Below are 16,158 nucleotides of genomic sequence, written 5' to 3' on the forward strand. Positions count from 1 at the left end.
GCAAACTCCATGAGATAGTGAAGGACAGAGAAGCCTGGCGTCTGCAGTCCATGGGGTCGCAAAGAGTCGGACACAACTTAGCGACGGAACAACAACAGGTTACCAAGACGCAATCCAGCTGTCCCTGGAACAGCATTGACCTAACAGGGGGCATACTGGCCAGTGTTAGAGAATTTCTCAATTTTGTGGTGGGTGCTGAGCCAATATGAACAATTTATAACCTTGCCAAAGGCTTGGCTTTTACAACCTAAAAGCCAAAAGCATTTCTCCATTCAGAATAAGATGAGAGAAACAGGAAACATCCAGGGTGGACCTCTGTTAAAGTTTTATTTAAAGAGAAGCAAATCTGTTTCTTTTCAGAGAAAGGATTCATGGTTTGAAATCTGCTTGAAGCAGCATCAGAGTTGCCCATGATATTCAAATGGTTGTGTCTTAGAAATGGAAGGAACTATGATACTCAAATATTCCTAGAAAATTCCCAAGACACTCAAACGTAAGTCCTGAGTATTGAGGAAAAACCTAGGTCCTCTAATGGGTTTCTCTAGTGCTGGCCTGAAATGCTCTTGAGTAAATCCCTAAAACTAAACCATCTACTCATGAAAGGCATACATTTGATGTTTTTATTGGAGCTGCCATGACAGTTGAAATCTCAAAAATCACCCACTTCGAAAGTAATTATGATAGTTCCCACATGCCAGGCACTGTCCTAACCACTTCTCAAGTATGACCTCACCTGATCTCTCTGTAATAGCCCTATGAAAGTCTCTGATCCTTGGAACAACTTCGTGAACTTCAATGTTTTCCAGAAAGGCCTTCCGTCTAAGTCTGACTGAGGCTGAGAATCGCTGAGCATCTTGCCCTGATCACACAAGGATGAGATGGCATGCGCTGGCTTTATGATGTCAAAGTCCTTGAGCTGTACTCACCTGTGGCCAGGCACTTGCTGGCATCACCCGTCTGTGTGGCCCGGATGCGGTAGGGAGACAATGGGATGTCATCCCCGCCATAGGTGACCCCAATCATATACCGTCCAGTCTTGTCCGGGATGTAAGTGACGGCATACGTGCCATCTTTATTATCGTGGACAATGGCTCTTTTGGGTTTCCCCTCTTGGTCCTGTGGATCACAGAGAAATGCTATTTAGGATGTTGTCATCTAACCATTCAAGAAAAACCTTGACACATTTTGCTCATTAATTAATGTGGGGAAAGAATTTCTGGTTTAATACATTTTGGCAGTGGTGGGAAGCAGAGGGTCACAGATCTCTTTAACACTGTGATGGACATGGCTAATTTTAGTGACTTTTCTGTCAAAGGAACAAATAGTTTCTATCTCCAAATTCACTGAAATGTAGGGAGACAAGGGGGCAGAGGCTCCTGAATGCACACCATCACCTTCACGCCCCCTTCTCCCTTTACTAACAGGACTCTAATTCTTAGCTAGGTGTGCTGTTCCCAGAACATGAGGTGCCACTTCCTAGTATCCTTGGCCACTAGGTACAGCCATGACTCGTGACAAACTTCCAGCACACAAGAAGAGGGTGGAAGTCTTAGGAGGGACTTTTAATTGGGCTGCTTAAGAGAGCTGATTGAGTCGGAAGGTCCCTTCTGCCTCTCTTCCTCCTTCTTGCTTGCCAAGTGGGTTGGATGGCCAGCACACCAGCAGCCTCAAGGTTCATGAGAACTCAGGGACAGAAGCCACACGCTAGAACAGAGGGAGCAGAGAGGTGGAGCCTACTTCTTTCCTAAGTCACACAGCACCCAGGGACTTTCCCTGGCCTCCAAACCCCTCTAACTAGAGAGAACTATGAATGTGTTTAGCCACTTTTATTTAGGGGTTTACTGTGATATACAGCAAAACTTAGTCCTAACTAATCCAAAGAGTAATTTTATTTTATTTTATTTTATTTTTCAAAGAGTAATTTTAAAACATTCAAAAATTTAAAATGTAGGAGCAGTTATAATAGGGAGCAAGATACATGAGATTCACCAAAAAGTGGTACCTGGTGTTAAACCCTTAGATTTCTCAGACGAGCATGTTTGTTCCCCTGCACAATTACTGACTCTCCAGTGGGGAAATCTGACATTTTCGTGAGATCAGGAATTGGTTGTTAAAATCTGATTCTTATCCCTAACTGGGAAATGAGATCTTACTAATGCAGTCTGGCTCCAGAAAAATAACTCAAAATTACCGTTATCTGCACAGCAAGCAGGCCTTCCCCAGCATCTCTGGCATCGATGGCAAACTCCACAGGCAGACTGGCAGGCACACCATAGGTACTGAGGCCAGGGCCGCTGGCAGTCACTTTGCTGGCATCGTATGTGGGAAGGACCTTGACCTTAAAGGGACTTGACAGACATATGCACATCCCAAGTCAGTACGGATACACTTCAGTCCAGCTGCATCTGACCTCTCTCAAACAAAGAGAGTGGGATTGAGTGGGGGGATTTCTACAGCATTTAGGACTCAAGAGCCTTAAATCCAGAGAAATTTACAACCATGTAACCATCATATAGCAAATCAGCTTTCCCTTACTGAATTCCATGCGATACCAACTAACATCCATAACAGTTTAGGAAACATGGGGTTTTCCCAAAAATACACAACCCACTTTTGTTTTCCTAACACAATGGTCATCAAAATGGAAAGAAAAAATATTAAAACTGATGCTTTCATTATTATCCCATCCTCTTATATTATATATTTTAGTGTGTTTTAGATTATTCAAAACCTATTAATCAAGTATTAATAATACTACAAATGTAACTTATGATTTATACATTTCCATGGAGCTAGAGCTTTATGTAAAATATGCATATTAGGAGTATAGATGAAACTTCAAATTTTAAGTATGCTAAAAAAAATTCTTGGTAGACTGTTCTGAGAGATGAAGAGCTTATATAACATTCTTTGTATTAATATGAACAATATCTCTTGAGAATGCTACTGTCAACCAAATTCCCAATTAGTAAAAAAGTTAAAAAATCTTTGCCCCGATCAGAAAACAAGTTGCACAGTCACCAGAAGACAGAAGACAGAAAGAAGACATTGAACTAATGTACTTCTTAATTTCAGCTCATCTTTACGTTAAAGGTGGCTGAAAGGAACAAATGTAAGGGGGCACCAAGAGAGAAGGAGACACAAACACCGTGGCTAATGTATTTTAACACCTGTGTAGGGCATGCAGGTTTTTAGCAATGCTGACTGATGGATGGATTGATGGATGGATACTTGGATAGATGGATGGATGGATGGATGGATGGATGGATGGATGGATGCATGAATACAAGGATGGGTAGATGGATACATGGATAGATACACAGATGGATACATGGTTGGGTGGATGATGGATGGATAGATAGATGGATACATGGATAGATGAATGGACAGAAGGATAGCTAGATGGATAGATCCATGGGTAGATGAATACATGGATAGGCCACCAGAGCAGAGCTAATCATGAGACAGGAGGTTTGGAGATGGACTTGGACCCCTTCTCTAAGGGTCAGGAGCTTACCTACGCGGGATCTCTTCATCCGCGTATTTAACAGACACCATGTAAGGGCCCTCCTGGGAGGGGGTGTAGGTCACCGTGTGTGTGCCATCACCATTGTCCACCACGTTCACTGGTTCCACCAGGCCTAAAAACAGACGAGAGGACTGTCTGGTCTGCCCTTCACTCTACCCTGGGCTGAGTTCAGAAACTATTACATTCATCCCTGAGAGCTATGGGTTTCCACCGATGAGTAACACACAGGCAAGCAGGCCATAATCAGAGGTCTAAGAAATCACAGGAGACAGGATGGCCAATTCATGGTTGCACAAATGCAACCATGAACCTAAGAGACACCTTTAGCTTTTTGTTGGCTGAAGTACACTCAGTCAGACCGAGAGTATAATTAAGGAGACTGCCTGCACTTGTTGCTGGGGGGTGCATGCTGCAGACATGCTATCCTTTCAAGCTGGCTAGGCACGCTTGGGATGTGGCAATTTCAGTCTACAGCCGAAAGAAGGCCAAAGAATCCAAAACTCCAAACCGCAAAAGGTAACCAATGGGCCGGCCAGTCAAGACTTGTATCCACCTTTGAGCAAAAACCACTATGGCGCCAGCATGTTGGGTGTAGCATGCAGGGCAAATGAGAGTTCATTAAATCATAGTCAAGGCATGCATTAGGTTGATAGATTCTAGATCCCAGTTCTAATCAAGAGTCTCAAGAAATGGTCAACTGAAGGGGAGCCTAATCAAAGCATGCCATACTCATGAAGCAGATGAGGCAGGCCCAAGGCAGTTTCAGAGGCAAGGTCAGCAAGAGGCATTCAGGTTCCATACATCAGAGCAGCAGCCAGTGGGAAAATGCAAACCTGTCTCCATAAAGTCACCCTTCCGGTCACGTTTAAAGAACCCTGAAATGGCTTGCAAGGGGCTGCGCCTTGACCAGGGAATCCTCTGATCAGCTAAAATTAAAAGGCTGTTATTTCAGTGTCCTCTATAATAGAGGTAGATGTTTAAATAAAGCTTTTCCCTCTTTTTTTCCTCCTCTTCCTCACTCTCTCTCTCTCACACACACACCCCACCCCCAACACACACAGGCATGTACAGAGGTCTTGAAGCTCAGCAAGTCGGTGGAATCAAATTCCAGCCCTATGACTTCATTTCCCCAAAACCACTTCTGCACTGAGCTTCAAAGGGCATAACTTCATGCTGAACCCCATTAAGGAGAAAGTTCCTCTTCAAAGTAGGAAGCCCTTATTCACCACTTCTGTGAAGCCAAGAACACATCATTGAGGGAAAATCCAGATAACTCAAGAGATGAGGCAGAGAACAGCATATTTTTATATGCTGGGAGAGGAAGTGCGATCACCTACCAAAAAAGGTAAATTTCAACACACATCCGCATTTGTCCCCAAAGGGCCTACTCGCCACACCCAACCCAAACTGCTTTCCAGGCTGCAAGAGGACAGGTCAAACTGCCAAGGAAGCCCATTCCCCAAGAGACCCCTCTCTTGGGAGCTGGGACAATGACAAGGCGGTGTGCCATGTGGGCTAAGTATTGGTCCTTTCCAGAAATCTGGAGTGTGATCCTACATGAACACCAAGGCAACCTGAAGAAAGTCCCACAAATCCTACTTACGCAGTTCTGATAATTTCATATGGGAGAGCCCAAATAGTGCTTGCTTCACACATCACTACTTCAGAAAAAATATATACATAAAATTTTAAAAAGACATTTAGGGTTACATTATTAAATGAGGGGAAAGATAGGCTATTAGAAAAATAACAGGCCTGCCTACTTTTTAAGCATGAACTTCCACTATTTAGCCAGCACACAGAGCAATAGAGTAATTTAAGAAATTTAAGTTCATGACGAAACTCATAAGCGAACAGCCTGCTCTGGATCAGGCTGCCCCTGTCCTGGGCAGGAGAGCACTGGCAGGAAGGAAGGGTGTGTACCTACCTCGTGGACCCATGACCCTCACTTCCAGAGGGGCCAGGCCAGCCTTGCTGCTGTCCACCGTGAAGGACTGCAAGACGCGAGCTCGGACACCAGAGCCCAGCCCAGGGCCAACGATCTTGACCTTGCTGGGGTCCACAACATCCTTCACAGGAACCCTGAAGGGGCTGCCTAGAAAAGAGGTCACAGGATTCTAAGTACAACCCCCTTAGTGACTGGAGAGCTTGTGTGCACCCAGAACCGCCCTGTTCCCCACTTAGGCTCTCACTGTATCGGCTCCTTCTGCCTTGCTGTGTGCATCCATGTGCACCTACTATGTGCAGGCATGGTGCCAGGTGCTAGGCCCATAGTACTGAACAGCACTCTAAGACTTGCAGCTGAGTTCAGTTGCTCTGGTGCAGCCAAATAAGAAAAATAATTTTTTTATTTAAGAAAAAAAAAAAGACTATTGAAATTTGCAAAAGGCAGGGAGGTTGAGATTTGAACAAACCACTACATACAGAAATAAGAGCTGGGCCAGAACCCTTTAGGGATTCCTCTATCAAGGAAGACCAAGGAAGACCTCCCAAGAGGTCAGCCAGAGACAGGAACCGCAATGTCCCCAGGACCACACCTCACGCTGTCAAGTCCATCACCAAGGAGCAACATTCACCTCTTACAGGAGACCTCAGGCTCCCCGAGACGCCTGGCAAAGTTAATGATGTTAACTGCCATTTAAGTTGAGGTTTCTCTGCTTTGCACCACACAACATTTGTACTTTATGGAATCAAGGGTGGTAAATAACAAACACCATACAAAGAACCAAGAACCAAGGCTCTGGCTTTTTTGTTGTTGTTGTTCAATAATAGCCAGGCTTCAATGGCATCTGGTTTTTTGGCTAAATGAAGTAAAACAGCTGACCCTGGCAAAGACAAGCACCATGCTCCATGCTGGAAACAAAAAGGAGTTTTATTTTAAATACAGCTGAGGAATTCAATGCAATGGCAATGAACAAACTTTAAAGCCAATCACCCAGTTAAGCCTCCCATGGACGTGGTCTGAACTTAGCAGGAGAGTAGCCAAGATCCAACAAGGTAACTTAAGATCTAGAGTGGTAGATACCAAGCAATCTATGCCACTCTCCTGCTCTGTGATCCAGGCAGACATGACCAATCAATCACAACAGCCTTTCTTCCTGATGCACTCTTTCTAGTCAATCTGGTGGTTGAAACAGTCACCACCAACAGACCACAGCTGGCCCATCAGAGGAAACCAATATGCCACTCTGGGTAAGACAGATACCTTGTTTGTGTCACATCAGGAAAAACCATGCTAATACTTAACCAACCAGAATTCCTATGAAAATAAATTAGAACCAGGGTGTTGAATGTTTCATGGCAGAAACTCTGCATTCTCTTCACTCTGAAGCCTGACACAAGACAACCAACCAATGCCTTATTGAATGATTCTGTCTGGGAAAAATCTGGGGTCTAGAAGCTGACATTTGGTTCTGGGAGGCAATAGAGCCTGGAAAATGTAAATTTAAAAAAAAAAGAGGCACCATCTACATCCAATGAGAAAATTCCGATCGGGACTCTTGCTGTCATTATGCTTCAACTCGGTCATTTAAATCTAGCTCGTGAGTCAGCCACAGGGGCCCAACCTCTGATCTGATTCTGCAAGGGGAATTCCAAAGCTGAAGGCACCCAGAAGACCTTCTCAGTAAAGTCAAAATAGTTTTGTTGCTATCAAAACCAGGAGATGCTCATCCCAACTGCTGTCTCCTGGTTGGAGTCACCAGGTCATACCTCTGGTGACAGCCATCCACCCATTCTCAAAGCTCTACTCTCCCATCCCAAGAACTGCACACTTGCAAAGCTCCAAAAGGTCCCCTTGGCTCTGTATTGTCTCGAGCCCGGCTCTCTTTGTAAACACTAGACAAGAAGCTCACAAACGGCAGGAGCTTTGTCTTGTCCATGGCTGAATTCCCCTTGGCAAGTGATTATAGAAATTAAAAACTCTATATTGAAAGAGCTGTAAGGACAAGTTTGAGGAGAAACGTCATTTTAAATGAATTAAGGCTTCAACGATGGCATCACCGACTCGATGGACATGAGTTTGAGCAAGCTCTGGGGTTGGTGATGGATAGGGAAGCTTGGCATGCTTCAGTCCCTAGGGTTTTGCAGAGTCAGGCACAGCTGAGCGACTGCACTGAATTGAAGGCTTCAACAAACACCTGAGTAGAACGAATTTGAGTTGAATGTCAATACTTCCCAATCAGTATGCAAAAGGAGGAGTGATTATGGGTGTGTGTGCATGTTTGCATATGATAACCAGCAAGCAGTCTGGGGACATTCCACCTTCCTGGAAGCCCTTCCAGAAATCCAAATGGAGAGCCCTCACCCTGCCCCCTTCCTTGCACTCTCATCCTGGCTTATGGCCTTCAGAACAAATGACTCATCCAAGGTTTCTCCTGCTCTGACCACACCTGAGACAAGGTGTGCTAGGTCGCTCAGTACTGTCCAACTCTTTGAGACACTACGGATGGTAGCCCACCAGGTTCCTCTGTCTGTGGGGTTCTCCAGGCAAGAATACTGGAGTGGGTTGCCATGCCCTCTTCCACAGGATCTTCCCGGCCCAGGGACTGAACCTGCATCTCTAATTTCTCCTGCATTGACAGGTGGGTTCTTTACCCCTAGAGCCACCTGAGATAAGCTGACTAAGAGCAACCCTGGAGTCCATGTCTTGTATCCACACCATACACACTCATCTAACCCTTCTGGCTGGGTGCTGGGTGGCAACCACTTCACTGAATAAACAGAACTAGAATCTGTGAAGATTCTTTGGCGGGAGCATGGAAGTTAGAGAGCTCTTCACTATATAAGTCATTTTTTAAAATGTCTCAATCATTTATAGCAGTGTTTCTCAGCTACAGGTGATGCTGTCCCCTCGCATGTTTATGACATCTGGAGACATTTTTGGTGGTCACAATATGAAATACAGAAATACCATGTAATGAACAGGAAATTATTATTAAATTATTCCTATTTTTCACAGTAAGTGTCCACTTTCATCATTAAATAGAAATTTATATATAAAAATTTGAGTTTGTGTGTCTTATCAGCTACCAGGACTGTCAACGGAAGAAAGAAAACAAGATGTGTATAAGATGAGTAAGAACTAACCACAAAATAAACTGGAAATTCTCAACTTTGTGAAGAATCAGCTTTTCTTTAAGATCTAGGTCCTTCAACATGTGAACACCCATGTTGTTCAGCCAAAACTAAATTTTCAGTCAAAACTCTAAGCCAATGTTTTTTGCCCTATTACTGGTCCTCTTGGGAATTGAAATATTCTTGGAAATGCCGCTTGAAGGAAAATTCTTCCTTTGCAGCGCCTTTACATATCAGACATTTTTTCCTATTCAGAGAGATAAGCTAAATCAAACCTGCTTTCGTGCAAAAATCAGTTCTCCTTTGGGCTCCCCTCAGAAGGACAGCTTACCAGGAATGTGGGCACCTCCATATGTGATATTCACGTCGTAATCTCCCGGAGCAAAGGGAACGTACTCTGCACTGCAGCTGCCATCTTTGTTGTCTCGGCAGTTTATCTTTGACTCGGACGGTCCCTCCACAGTTATGCCGAGACCCCCAATTCCTGCCCCTCTGCGAAGTGTGAGAAATAAGGCCAAGTTGTACTAGAAGTTCACGCCAGTCTGCTTACTGCCAAAATTCATGCAAATCCCTCTAGAAGCTATCCAACCTAGCCAACTGGACTCAACTACTGTGATACCTCTCACAGTGTAATATAAATAAAAACAGCTTTCACCCCTCCTTTCCAACACTTACCCTTCATTTTTTTATCTTATCTAATTGTATTGGCTGGGAATGAAAGGACAATTCTGGTATGTGACTTGTGACCAGTTTTAATAGGAATACTTCTAATATTTCACTTATATGATATCAGCTCTACATTTCTGAATTATCAAGTTAATGAGCTTCTATCTAGGCCTGCTTTGTTCAGCAGTTTTATGACTATTATCAACAGCTTTTTGGTGCTTTTAAAAGCATACCTGGTCTTCCTCTGTAATAGAAGTCTCTACAGAGGAAAATGCCTCACAAATCATGAAATAAAAAGCCTCTCAGAAGTTGGGAAATCATAAGTAAGAACTTACTTACAAAACAGAAAGAGACCCACAGACTTATAAAACAAACTTATGGTTGCTTGGGGGAATGGGTAGTTTGGGAAGATCACGTACACACTGCTATATTTAAAATAGAAAACCAACAAGGACCTATTGTGTAGCACACGGAACTCTGTTCAGTGTAATATGGAAGCCTGGATAGAAGGAGGTTTGGGAGAGAATAGGTTCATATATACATATGGCTGAGTCCCTTTGCTGTTCACCTAAAACTAACACAACATTGTTAATCAGCTATACCCCAACACAAAAAAAGTTCAAAAGAAAAAAAGAGTTGGGAAACCATGATACACCTATAAAACGTTTTGAGAGCACTTAAAATACCTAGGGCTACTCTCCTTTTACAGAGTCAACACACGAATCCAGGCCTTTGCTTACCTGGTAACCACCGTGAAGACGTTGGGCTTGTTGGTGAAAGCCTCCTTCAATCCAGGTCCTTGAGCTTGAACCCGAGAAGGCTGGCAGCCTTCGGTCACAGCCACTTTAAAGGGACTATTTGGGACAGGCACGTCATCGTAGGTTACCTCCACTACATGGAGGCCTGTTCAATACAACACAGAAAAATTTACTTGCACAAGAGCCACTTGTTTGCAGAAGACAGCACTCTAGCATTCAAGTCTATGTGCTACCTCAAGCTGTTCAGAAAGGACAGGTTAAACAAAGAGCAATGCTAGTATGATTTGAGTTTAAAAAATACAAACTGTTTATGCTTTTGTTCACTTGGCAATCACGTGCCAACCCCATTTCCTAACACACACACAAGGCCTGTCCAAGCAAATATCCCTAAGTTTATTTTCAAGACAGTCATCTTAAACACACCATCTTCATATGGCAAAATACCCAGTCACTAATCAAAAGACAAAGGAAAGCCATCAAATAGAAAAGCATTCACGAAAAGAGACCGAAAATATCTACTCCATAATGTCCAGGGATTACATACACAGGGAATGAGGACATATGCTGCTTATATTTTTTATGATTTTATGATTTATCAAAAATTTTAATAATTCCTAATATTAAGAAAGAAGCTGGACTTCCCTAGAGGTGCAGTGGATATGAATCTGCCTGCTGATGCAGGGGGCTAGGGTTTGATCTCTGGTCTGGGAAGATTCCACATGACAAGAAGCAATTAAGCCCATATGCCACTACTGAGCCCACAGTTGAGAGTCCGCAGGCCGCAACTACTGAGCCCATCTGCTCCAACTACTGAAGCCCACATGCCTCTAGCCCATGCTCAACAATGAAGCCACTGCAATGAGAAGAGTAACCCTTGCTCGCCACAATTAGAGAAAGCCCATGCAAAGAAAGCAACAAAGACCCAGCGCAGCGAAACAATAAATAAATTTTAAAAAGAAAGAATCATGTTAAGGAATTGCACAAATGAGCAACATGCCACGACATCACCCCATAACCTGCTCAGATGAGTCTGAGGCTAAAGTCAGCCCAACTGTTGTTACACAACAGAGCCAAAACACCAGGCCCCAAGCAGGCAGAGGGCTCTGTTGGGGAGGCAGGTTTCCACGTTCCCCAGTCACTGTGCCCATACTTCTGCTGAGGCAGGCAAAGCACAGGGGGCAGGACTTAGCACCAGTCACCGGGAGAGGCAGTCTAGCACAGCTCTAAGCAAGAGTCCTGTTCCAAGAAGACAACTCACCTTTCTCGAAGGGCGTGTATTCCACCTGGTAGGTCCCATCAGCATTGTCTGTGACGAAACACTCCGTGGAGGCTCCAGAGGGGTTGGCAATGTGGGCCTTGATGTGGTCGCCTCCGACCTGTGTCAGGGGCCGCGAGTCCACCGTGAAATCGGTGGTGGCTTCACGAAACACATCTGTAGAACAATCACACAGGTAAGAATGTCACCAGCTGGGACTTCCCTGGTGCTCCAGTGGCTAAGACTCCAAGCTCCCAATCCAGGGGCCCGGGTTCCAACCCTTGTCAGGGAACAGGATCCTCTGCGGCACAACTAAAGATCTCACATTCTGCATGCTGCCACGGAGACCCAGCACAGCCATACAAATAAATTAAAAAATATATTTTTAAAAAAGAATGAATATCTTGGACAGAGGCTGTCTCAGCAGTCCAGTGATTAAGAGTCTGAGCTTCTTATTGTAAAGCAATTATCCTCCAATTAAAAAAAAAAAAGATTTCGAGTTCCCATGGTAGGAGGCTCGGGCTGGACCCTTGGTCAGGGAACTAAGATCCCACATGTGTGGTGTGGCCAAAAAGGAAAAAGACAAAAAGAACGTAACTAACACCTCATATTCGGCAGCAAACCCTGGAGGCATGGTTCTCAGCACTTTATTCTAGTTTCAATGAGTGCCAAGACAACCAGTTTCTTTGTCTCAGAATCAGGAATATTAATGCCCGGCCCCCAACTTTCAATCTCCCTGGCAAAAGATGATTCTTCCAGGGTAGGCTCCCCAAGTAACAACATAACCACCTGCCCACTTCTTGAGAGAAACGTGAGATTCAGGACAGCTCAAAGGGTGGAGACAGCAAGGGTGTTATCAGCCAGCAGCACATTTAAACCTTTTTCAGGTAAGTGCCAAAAATGCAATATGTTCTGTATCCACATTTGAAAGAAAAAAAAATCATGATCTCTAGCTTTGCCAGAAAGAAAAAAGGCGGGGGAAATCTGCTGACAGCGCCGGGATTGTGAAGAAAGAGGGGCCGGGCAGCAGAAACACCATGCGCTCACCCCTCCACTCTGGTCTCCTTTGCCACTTGCTGATGCAGAGACCACGGCTGAGTTTTCTGCTACCTGGCCTGATCTCTGCAGACATTTGAGTTTGCAGCCCTGACTTTGGTGGCCTCCTTTTATCATGAAACCTACCTTTTCCTTCTATTCCTGGCCCAAAGACTTTGACCCTGCTGGTGTCCACGGCGGGCTCCACCTTGACCCTGGTGGGGAAGTGCGGCACGAGCTCCCCGCCGTACTTCATGGTCAGCGTGTACATGCCGGCCGTCAGGGGCACATAGGTCACCGCGTAGGTACCATCTTTGTTGTTCTCGATACAGACTTCGGCTTTTGCCCCTGAGTCCGAGACAGCTTCCAGGCCCAGGGTCCCTGGCCCGGCTTCCGAACAGTCCACGCTGAGCAGCCCGGCCTCGCCCACCTTCCCGTGCTCAAGGCCCGGGCCAGACGCCACGACTTTGGAGGGGTCAAAGGGCATTTCAATGTCAGCTTTGAAGGGAGAGCCAGGTATGTGGACTTCTTCGAAGAGAATGTTGACGAAGTACTCCCCGGGCTTTGTCGGGAGGTAGGAGACGGAGCAGGTCCCATCGCCGTTGTCAGAGCATTCAATTTTGGCCTCGCACGGGCCTTCCACGGTTAGGCCAAGACCTCCAGTTCCAGCTCCTTTGGTGTCGATGGTGAATTCGGCAGGCTTGCCCACAAGACCACCTTTGAGGCCAGGACCATGGGCCTTCACCTGTTTGAACACAGAATAAAAGTCAGACTTGGCTTTATGCTGGTGTCGGCCACTCAGCAAGCCCGGCTTTCAACAGCCAAGCCTGCACTCAGCACTCAACTGCCCTTGGATGAAGTCGTCCTTCTCCCTGGGGACTAATGTGTCACACTCGCTCACCCACAGCGCCAAGTCACAGCCACGCTCATTCAGTGGATGCTGAAACGGCTGACAAAGGGAGACCTGCCTGAACCCACTCAGCACAGATGGGCCCGGCAAAGGCGTGGTCCCCTCTGTCCTGCCAGCCTCGCCTCCAGTGCCAAAGCCGGACACCTAGCATCCAGCCCAACAAACGCACTCCAGTTTCCTGGGCTGAGCACTCGCTGAATGGCTTTCATGGATTTCACTGCTACACCTTCCTCAACAAATTCAACATAATAAAAAACTGAACTGTAATGGTGAATACATGTCATTATATGCTTGTCCAAACCCATAGACTATATAACACCAAGAGTGAACCCTAACATAAACTACAGACTTTGGGTGACTACGATGTTGGCATGGATTCGTCCACTCTAACAGTTGTAGCAGCCGGGCAAGGGGAATCTCTGTGCCGCCCTCTCAGTATTACCATGAACCTAAAATTGCTCTAAAGAATAAAGTCAGATTTAAAAAAGAAAAGAAGAACATTAAAAAAAAATGCTTTTAAAAGAGGGAGCGAATAGGGCTTTCACGTGAGATTCAACAAATGAGACACTTTTATAGGCTTCATGCCATGCAGAACACTGGAAATACTTTGGAACCTTTGACTCAGGGCCACAAGGAAGAAATGATAATGAGAAGAATCTACTTTTCTTTGTATTAGCCAAGTTTCATTATAATAGCTTGTGTAGGATGAGCTCACTGCATGTGCCAGATGCCAGACTGAGGCCTCCACACCCACCATCTGACCTCACACTGAAGGCCCACTTTGCAGGGAGTACCGTTATAATGCTGATAAATGAAGGACAGGAGTCCCTCACCAAAGGTTCACAGCCAGAGCAAGAGCATGAGCAGCACTAGGACCCACCTTCGCACAGGACCCTTCACGCTGGATTACAGGAGACAGAGCTTCTATCAGTCACTGAGAACTGACTTATGGGCTTGTTTTCTTTTTTGTTAATCGTTTTAGTGCAGTTTAATTTAATGGGCATTGTCTCTTTTTTTGGGGGGGGCGGGGACGGGGCCATGCAGCATCTTAGTTCCCTGACCATGGATTGAACCTGCACCCACTACACTGAGGGCAAAAAGTCTTAACCCCTGGGCCACCAGGAAAAAACTAGAACTGCTTTTGACTACAAAACAATTTTCTAAGGGCTTTCACCAAGCGGAACTGAAGGAGGACTGTTACATCTGCCGAGAGATGACACGTTCTGGAACAGAAATGAAAAACTGACCTTGGTGGGATCAGGTGGCAGCGAGGCCTCCACCATGTAAGGGCTTCCGGGCACAGGATGTCCGTCATAGGTCAAGTCGATGGCGTACAGCCCTTCCTCCCGTGGGATGAACTTGGCTGTGCTGCTCTCCCGGCCTGCCACGGGTGCCACCAGACACGGCACAACCTTCCTTGAGGGGCTTAGGATCGTCACGTCCAGCTTCCCCTGGCCTCCTGCTCCCCTGGTGTCCACGGCGAACTCCTGGTCCTTCCCAACTTCGACTCCTGCAAAGAGAAACAAGCCAGAGGGATGAGCTGACCCCGCAGGAAAACCACTGCTGAGAGCAGAGATGGTTCCTTGGACACAGAATGTTTTCTCAGCTTCGGCAACAAACGTTGGTTGACTCAGGATGAAAGGCAAGACTGAATATGAATAATCAGCATTCTAGCCTCAATAATAACCAGTACAAGAAGATGAGGTAACCACTGATGGTAATGACAGTCATCATTCACTGAATGCATTTAATATACCAGGCATGAGGACAGCATATCATCTCTTCTAATTTTCATCACAACCCTGCAGTGTATGTATTAGTAACCAAAGAACTTAACAGATAGGGAAACTGAGACCTGGGGGGCAGGGGATGTGAAGTGAGTTGTCTGGGGTACCTATCTCATAGCCCACAAAGCAGGGACACTGATCTAAATTGACTTGGCCCCAGGGTCTGCAGTCAGTTATAACCTGATTCTGTTGCCGCTTCTCTGCCTACTTTCATTATTAAGTTTGCATCAAAACACTCTCAGAAGCCAATGTTTTATTTACTGGTTCTTGGCAGCAAATTCCATTCTACAGCCAAAGAAGGCAGAAGTCACAGAGCTGGCCAACGCAGAGGCACTGAAGCAAGTCCTGAGAAGTGACTCTCTGTACTGTGCTGATACTTGAAAAGTATTTGCAAAGCAGGGCCACAAAACACCCATGTGTTCCATTTGACAATAACAAGGAAGGGACTTTGAATCAAAACAAAAGCACTGGGCGCCCAGGGCCCCTAGCACAACCCAGGGAAGTCCTGACTGGGGCAACACAGGGCATGCCAAGATGAATGGTATCAAGCCAGAAACAAAGAGGCCTCAGAGAGCCACATCCCAAAGACTCTTTCTAATTGGCTTCGTTCTCATCCTAGTCTGAGTCAAAATCCTCAGTGTCTTGGAGAAAGGAGTACCAAGGGGACACGTGAAGGATTAGACAGTGGCTGCTCCCCAGGGACAAAGTGAAGTCGCTCAGTCGTGTCCGACTCTTTGCGACCTTGTAGACTGTAGCCCACCAGGCTCCTCCGTCCATGGGATTCTCCAGGCAAGAATACTGGAGTGGGTTGTCATTTCCTTCTCCACGGGACAAAGCTCTTACTTCAGAGCCCCTGGATCTGGGAGCTGGCCTCACTCACAATTTGTACATTTGGGTCACAGTACCCTGAAGGTGCTCTCCAAGCATTCTCCCAAAACCTGGAGAAACCCTCATAAGCACAAGAATGCTGTCCTATGGGTGTATACGGAGCCCCACGTGACCCTGAAACTAGGAAAACACATGCCACTGAAAGGCAGCCAGGCTGTGGCCACACCGACAGAAGGATCGAGGAATGAAAGCTCTTCAAGATACGCTGATGCAAAAAGGGAAGCTGAAGACATGCAGACGTCTCAGGGCAACTT

General features: G+C 45.8%; 1 protein-coding gene across 9 annotated transcripts in view; it reads right to left on the reverse strand.

Moving 5' to 3' along the window:
* FLNB (filamin B) overlaps positions 1-16,158 on the reverse strand; it is a 139,279-nt gene that overhangs the window by 32,852 nt on the left and 90,269 nt on the right. For 5 of the 9 annotated variants that reach the window (XM_060402298.1, XM_060402297.1, XM_060402296.1 and 2 more), the window contains exons 20-29: positions 14,477-14,739; positions 12,467-13,064; positions 11,288-11,461; positions 10,012-10,174; positions 8,937-9,097; positions 5,457-5,624; positions 4,363-4,455; positions 3,518-3,641; positions 2,192-2,348; positions 927-1,116 (exon numbers count right to left, since the gene is read on the reverse strand). In XM_060402298.1, coding sequence (XP_060258281.1) covers positions 927-1,116; positions 2,192-2,348; positions 3,518-3,641; positions 4,363-4,455; positions 5,457-5,624; positions 8,937-9,097; positions 10,012-10,174; positions 11,288-11,461; positions 12,467-13,064; positions 14,477-14,739 — 2,091 coding nt within the window. The remainder of the gene's footprint in view (positions 1-926; positions 1,117-2,191; positions 2,349-3,517; positions 3,642-4,362; positions 4,456-5,456; positions 5,625-8,936; positions 9,098-10,011; positions 10,175-11,287; positions 11,462-12,466; positions 13,065-14,476; positions 14,740-16,158) is intronic. The other 4 variants (XM_027958251.3, XM_042236024.2, XM_004018362.6 and 1 more) reach the window with 1 other exon arrangement.

The sequence above is a fragment of the Ovis aries genome, chromosome 19 (genome assembly GCF_016772045.2).
Source record: "Ovis aries strain OAR_USU_Benz2616 breed Rambouillet chromosome 19, ARS-UI_Ramb_v3.0, whole genome shotgun sequence".
Taxonomy (NCBI): Eukaryota; Metazoa; Chordata; class Mammalia; order Artiodactyla; family Bovidae; genus Ovis; species Ovis aries.